Source organism: Alosa alosa, chromosome 22, assembly GCF_017589495.1.
Source record: "Alosa alosa isolate M-15738 ecotype Scorff River chromosome 22, AALO_Geno_1.1, whole genome shotgun sequence".
Lineage (NCBI taxonomy): Eukaryota > Metazoa > Chordata > Actinopteri > Clupeiformes > Clupeidae > Alosa > Alosa alosa.
In genome coordinates, this window is record NC_063210.1 from 19,859,493 (window position 1) to 19,866,992 (window position 7,500).

Below are 7,500 nucleotides of genomic sequence, written 5' to 3' on the forward strand. Positions count from 1 at the left end.
TGGAGTGATCTAAAAGATTAAAATCCATGACAACACACAACAGCGACGGAAAAAAACCTCTACATCCTCCTCGAGTTTTCTTAAGACAGACCACAGAGAATAATTCGCCCCAGACCCCAAACGCGCAAGCGGAGCGGAGACCAAAAATCTGTTTGTAATAAGGTAGATTAGGGGGTTGCGTTCTGTTGTTTTAATGAACAATGCGCACACCTGTGCGGCAAAGGCGGCCGAGTGCTGACATTTCGGGGCGGGTCTGCATTGTAGTCGGGAAAAAAAAAAAAAACACCACCGCATATCGCCTTCGGTAATGCACCTGCACAGCAGCGGACTGTGGCCATAGCCCCCTAGGCAGACGTTACAGACATCTGCCGGGATGATGGCAGTGGGTGTGGGGTGGTGAGGAGGACAGCAAGAAAAAGGCAGAAAATGGATCCCACTGTATGTTTTACCTTCCCCTCATTGCCACAGCAGCGCTATTTGATGTTCGTAAGAGATCCAAGCGTCATGCCGAGGCAATACAACAAAGTCGATCAATCACGTGGAGCTTCGCTTAATACATGCATTCAAGCAAAAAGAAGGCATCAGCGTACTACAAACGAACAGGAATTTACGCATAACTTTAGGTGTAAAAACAGAAAGGAGAAAAAAACACCTAAAATATATCAGACAATTGCCTGACGATTTCTTTAAATGAAAAATTCAAGTTTTTTTTACATTTCTTTCTTCCTTTTCTGTGTCTTTTTACGGCCCACTGTAAGTTAATTGGACGGAGTTATTTCAGTCGGAGAAGGGGAGACTATTTTTTTAAGGAGTGCATAGAAGGCCTCCGCTGATCCTCAATGCAGTTACAGGGAGTGGAACAGCGGGAGGCCTGGGCTAGCCAGCCGCTAACGATCCCTCCACACATCCCACATTTGACTTGCATGTGAGGCCGATATGGGAGAAGGTGTCCACAGAAGATCGTCATGCCAGTGCTGCCTCTCTAACGCACAGGCCGAACAGCACAAGCTGAAATATGTGCCTGTGTCTTATCAATCAACTGTTGACACTATGAATGAAACAGCAATGTAGCATTGTTATTATTTTTATAATAATAATAATAGCTTTGTTTTGTTTGTAAAAACTAATTTGATATATATTCCACTTCCCTGTCCCCGCGCTTTAATTCCTTTTCGGCTCAGTTGCCTATTAGCCTACTCCCGCAGTTGCGCTTTACAGCTCCCCTTCATTCATGGTAGATCAATTTGAAGTTTTCAGAGTTTAAAAATACTTATAGGCCTACTTCATTATGTTTAGGGAAAGCCATTTAAAAATATGCAATTCACTGCAAATCAGAAAATATGAAGTTCAATTCGCACCCTTAGTAATTGTAAATTATCCTAAATGTGCAACTGATTTTATTGTAGGCCTATTATATTATCTAAATAAGAAGTTGAGTTTCATGTAAATTAAGATATGCTACAAACAACTTAATATTCTGTCGTTGTGTTAGTGACTGTATATATCACATTAGGGCCGTCAAACAAAGAAAGAACATTTTACTGAATAAATGTGTCCACGCCTTAAAAAATCAACTCAGTGGGGCCTACACGCCCAACCCTGTCGACATGAACCATTTTAAGACGTCATGGGATATGGAGTGAAAGTCTGCAAATTACATATGGTAAATCCCGCCGAAAACTCTCAAACGAGACTTTGCAAGCCAAAGCAACCCATTTCTGCATTATCAGTCTGAAAACGCGTATAGATATGGCAACACCCAGCCATCGGTGAAGTGTCTTGAGTTGGATGCCAAAGCCACTTGTTAAATCTAATGCATGCGCTGTCAACCCATTCGCACCCCGTCAAATCACTGCTCAATATAGAAACCGGATTTTCTGGTATTACAGAGGCCTCTATTAGTGCGTACCCACCGCACTCACCACTGACCCTAATCCCGGACACTCCTAAGCAAGCCACGGCACGCAGGGGTACAGCCCCAGCGTCCACGAGGCAGTCTCCGGTACCCTACAGCAGCTGTATCCACACAATGCTCCAAGTACAGTACTTTTTAAAAAAAAAGCATTGGTAGACTAGGTACACAGTATTCCAATCGCTTGGAAATTTAAACAAAAAAAAATCAGAGAAGACCTCAACGTCCTTAAGGACCAGTGACTATCAAACATAGGAAAATGATACAAAAGTTGGCAAAATCAATTTCTATCCAGAAAAAAAAAATGTGAACAAGCAGGTCAGTAAGTATCTTCATGAGCTTACATCGCGGAATTTTTGACTGTCTTTTTTTGTACGTGGTCACTCACCAGCGATTTCAGCTATACAATGTAACAAGCAATTAAAAAAAACACAATAATCCGAAACAACCTCTAATATTTAACACAAACCAGTTAAACATTTTATCTCTTCATATTGTGCGCATTTTACAAGAGGCACAGTGTTATTTTATTTTTAAAAAAGTGTCACAGACAGAACAGTAAACAGTTCAATAAAATGTTATAATGCCGTCTAGAACTGGCACATAAAATTCTAAGGACTGCATGGCAATCGCTAATTTCCAGAATGGCCACAGTGCAGAAGTAATTTCCCTTTCTAATAAATAACCGTGTGTCCCTGAGCAGTGAGGCCGTGGACTAAAAAAACGCAGCTAAAACTTGTCCGATAACAGCAACACAAAACTTAATTCAACAGCAAGATATGCAAAGGTTAGAAATGTCTAAAAAGCTCGCTAGTTAGTAAATCAATGCACAAACCTGAATGCGGAGCCATTGGTATGTGGGATGGGTAGTATTTTCCAGGCTGGAAGTGGCCGGGATGCTGCACGGAACTGTGCCCCGTAGGAGCTATCCGAGAGGCGGCGCGGTGAACCAGCGCGCCCCGATCAGCAAGGAGGTGAGGCGGTGGAGCAAAATCCCGGCCCTCCATTCTGTCGAAAAGCGATAAATCCGATATCCAGTGGGAAAGCCGTGGGCATCGAACACCACCCAGATGTTATAATCCCTTCGAGAGGTTCACATAGGTCTTGCATTCAGAACAGATTTTGCTTTGTCGGCACAAAAAGTATATCCCGATCATTTTCTGCAAAAAAAACCAAACAAAACAAACAAGAAAAAGACCATCAGCATTCAAGAAAACATAAATGCGTCTTTGCCTATTGGAGAGGCAAAACTTAAGCGTGTCCATTCTCATGTTCTAGAACCAACATCGTGTCTGTAAACTTATCATGTTTATTCATAATTAAATCAGAAGGCCTGTCTTAAAGCAAGCGAGAAGTTTGCATCAGAAAGCAAGACATGGTGCGACCATTCTACTAGCACTACTGTACCGAGACAAAAAACGTCCCCCTCTCTGTCTGTCTGTCTGTCTCTCTCTCTCTCTCGTTCTCCTACGTAGGCTCTATGGAGCCGAGCAATGTGAACTCAACAACAAAAGGAGCAGGCATTAGAGAAGCCCAAGCCTAAACAACGCCACCGGATTGCCAGTAAAGAATGACTTTTCATGTAACTTAACACGGTGAGGTGTTTAAGGATTGCGACTGCAAGGAAAGGCTACTAATGAATGTGTTGCTCATAGCATACGCAGAGAGAATAATTAACCTCCACTAACATTCAGACATATATCTTCGCCCAAAACGTGGAAAATACTATTCTCTCTTTGTTAAGGATGCATAATTAATGCAGTTATCTCACTGTCAACGTGGATTTATTTCAAAGAATGTGCATAGGTCTACCTATATATTTAAAAAAAAACTTTATTGCTAAATAAATTCCGCCACCAATGCATCAACACCAAGTCTGTTAAGCTGGATCCAGTTTGGCAAGGTGAGTTTTTTAGGTGAAACTGAGAACCTTCTGAAAACTGTAGTTATGGTGATCTTTATTTCCCCAGATTTGGGCCAAACATTAAACGGAGATCTATCCTCGGTCCTTGTTTTGTAAATTTCGCCATTGCCCTCTCCGCCCAGGTCTCGCACAGCCCATACTCTCCATACATTCACTTTGACGCACATTGACGAAGACAGGAATCAACGTTGCTGAGTTTCCATAAATCATCATCTTTTTTCTTTTTGGACTTCATCTAATTTTGAGTAACGGAGGACTGCTTCCACACTCAGCGTCCACAAAGGTTGGCCAGTTGTGGACCTTCTAACGCAGATCAACGTAGACAGTGGGCCTACTTGATGTGTTAAAAAAATACCTGTCTCGTAATTCAAAAGTCCTCTCAATAGAATTACAAACGAGAGCTCGAGGCATCGATTAAGGCTAAACCTCTGGGTTATTTTTTCATCACGACATCTCAGATAAGGAAACAAAGAAAATATCAATGGTGAGCAGCATTGAGTGGTTTCCTTCGTCGATTCAAAGGAGAAAACAAACATTCCACATTCTGAATGGCTGATGGCTGGCGATTCAGTATGTCGATTTAATAAAATTACAAAATCAGCGTTGGTCTGTATGCGTCACATAGTGCTAAACCCCACGCGCCCGAGAAGGCCGCTCAGTTCAATACTAAATCTATGCTGTTTTTTTTTTTTCGCGAGACAATTGCGCCAGTATCCTGGACCTTATACCTCTCAAATCTGTGCATGATTGAAAAATGCTATGTGAGAAAACAGTCACATATGCCAGAGAGCAGAATTATTAATGGATATATCTTAAACGTTGTGTCGAATTTATTGTGATTTTAGAATATCCAGAGCTGTATGTGTTATTTAATGTGGAAAGCTCTTTATTTTTCTTTGACAAACTGAAAAGGGACTTGCTGCTACGATGTTAACAACGGAACTGTAGAGGAACAATTGTGTGTGTGTGTGTGTGTGTGTGTGTGTGTGTGTGTGTGTGTGTGTGTGTGTTGGGGGGAGACAGGGAGAAAGAGAGCAGACGCAACTCCACATAATATTGGGCTGTTTTAAGGAATCCTAAAAAAAATGCTGTTTCCAATCCATGAGCCTGGTGTGTACTTCCTTCACACTACACTCGCCCCTCACATATGCAGTCGTAAACAGAGGCATTTCTGTTTACTCTGGGAGGCTATACAGAGATACTGCGATCACCCAAAGCTAAGTGCACATGAAACTAAATACATACAAAGCGCCACACTGCTCGTGGAAATCATCAGTGGCTCGAAATGGTGGCAGAATCCCTCAGAAATGTGCATGAAAGATGCAATTCACTGCGAGGATGGGAGGCAGCCGACCAGTCTCTGTGGCTTCCCTCCGTTTCCCTGGTGGAGAGACGCCCCGCCATTGTAACCTTACGGGGTCATACCCACGACAACACCTATGTCAGACCAACCCTATGCCTCCAAAGCGAGCAGGAGACAATAGCCCGAGCGTGACAAACTTTGTCAACAAGGACTGGTCGAAAACTTGGAAGTAATTTCACAGAACAGAACGCGTTCAACGCATCGCTAGACAAGGCTCGTTATATTGAGAGTGCATGTATTCTTCGCATTTCGCTGAAGACTACACGTCTTCCATCGTGTTGTGTAGTAAGGAATAACACACAAATAAATAAATTGCGTGTCCATATCACTACACTTAGCACGAGTAAGTCGCATAGTTGACGGTTTCAGCACAACCACACAAAGCGGACAGGCGAAGAGCGTGAAGCTGCCAGCATTATCTCCTGTCGAAGGTGAGTCAGAAGACCACGACTTAAACGTTCACACTACAACTACCACTACCACTATCATAGTAATCTCTAGCATAACTTCAATTGTTTAAATAAAACATCTACACCAATAGTGTATTGTGTATTTTATTGTTAATTGATAACTTGATTGGAAGTCCATTCTTTAAAACAATCATTGATTATCGAGAATGTTTACTTAAGACTGAAGTGTTGTCAACCTTTTTGACTAAAATCAATTTCGAAAACTGATGACGAGAAGAGTGCTTTATATTTCAACCTTTTGTCTTAGCATGGTTTATTACTCTCTTCGCTAGTCGCTTAAGTGATTCAGGTATGCTACATGTGTTGACAGCACATGAGCAAATAGTAAAATGTTCCCAAATATAAAATACAATTTTACTTATTTATTATTATTATTATTATTATTATTATTATTAGTATTGTTATTAAGGCATTTTATATGATGACATGACAAATTAATATGAAAAATAGAGGTCCAGAAAATATGAATAAGACAAAAACTATATTTTGTGCCTCCTAAAATTTCGCTGTCGACAACACTGCCAGGCCTTACATTATTTTTTCCCACAGACAAATGTGCAACCAGAAAAGAATATTGTAAAAAAAAAAAGCAGCTGTTGAAAGCAAATGTTTATTACAAATGGTAAAAAGTATACAATAAATAAATTACTTACTGGTAAAAGTTAATCCTTGCATAACAATAAGTGATTAAAAAATATAATAGAAAATGAAGAAAAGAAAGAAAGCGTAAAAAACATGTGGAAATGGTTACATCCTAGTCTGGTGATTTTCTGTGTGCTGTTGGAATACGCAGATGCACCGGAGAATGAGCTTCGAGTGAATCGAGCCTTGTACATCCAAACAGAAACTCCTTTCCTGAATCGCCTAGTGCCACTCAACAGTATGGAAGGAGGGGACGTTTGAAACGCCTTTTGCCATTGGTCCTTCTTCCACATGTCAATAAGCTTTGTGTGGCGCGCCCCTGTATAAACAGCGGCTCTGATTGGATGCCCCTCCTAGCCAATGGCGTGTGAGCTGGAACAACTAAACAAAACGGCGGGCACTTGATTCAAGCCTCCCCTGCTTGCGGCGTGGTAAGCGCTAGTAGTCTGCCAGGGTCAGGTGTCCACAGTGCCCTTGCGCTTACCTGGAAATAAAATGCACGATTTTATAGTGTCTTGGTCACAGACACATATGCGCACGCATATGCATAGTCTGGGGTTTTATATGGTTTTGATAATTGTTGCTTATTGATTTTATTGTTAATTATCGTTGATTGTGCCCCTAGATAGATTTCCCAAATTTCTTGACCAACCATTACATATCACACAAGTTGATAAGGCAATTCATATCACTGTGTGAGGGGGCAGAAAACCTAAAACTATTTTCTGGAAACTTTTTTTTAATTATCTCAGTTCTATAGGACTGCGTAGTAAAGGTATTCAGTTGAGTTCTATTCAGAGAAACTTAGAAAAAAGGGGTGGCATATTCCTGGGATCACGGAAACATGCAGCAACAAGGTATAGGGCTGACGGTCCCATAAGGAAAAACTGAATTGAGACAAGGCGTCCAAGCAAGAGGAAGTCCCGCGTGTGGTAGGAGGACTCAAGGGGGAAAACAGCTACACAGGCCTATCACATGTTTACGAGGGTGAAAGGCAAAATGTGCACAGCCAAGCTTATACTCATTTAGAATTGATAAATTCAATATAGCCTACAGTAAATAAAATTGCAGGCTATTGGAACATCAACAAATCCCCAAATAGCGAGGTGACGGAAGTGTAATTGTGTGCACGACATATATAGACTTTATACACTTCTGTCATCGGACTGAGTATGGAAACAATTAACTG

General features: G+C 41.3%; 1 protein-coding gene across 1 annotated transcript in view; it reads right to left on the bottom strand.

The window, feature by feature from the left end:
* Positions 1 to 6,612, bottom strand: part of bahcc1b (BAH domain and coiled-coil containing 1b) — a 152,327-nt gene extending 145,715 nt beyond the window's left edge. The window contains 2 exon segments of the mRNA XM_048234053.1: positions 2,748 to 3,072; positions 6,323 to 6,612. Coding sequence (XP_048090010.1) covers positions 2,748 to 2,919 — 172 coding nt within the window. The 5' untranslated portion in view covers positions 2,920 to 3,072; positions 6,323 to 6,612.
* Positions 6,613 to 7,500: the final 888 nt, after the last annotated feature.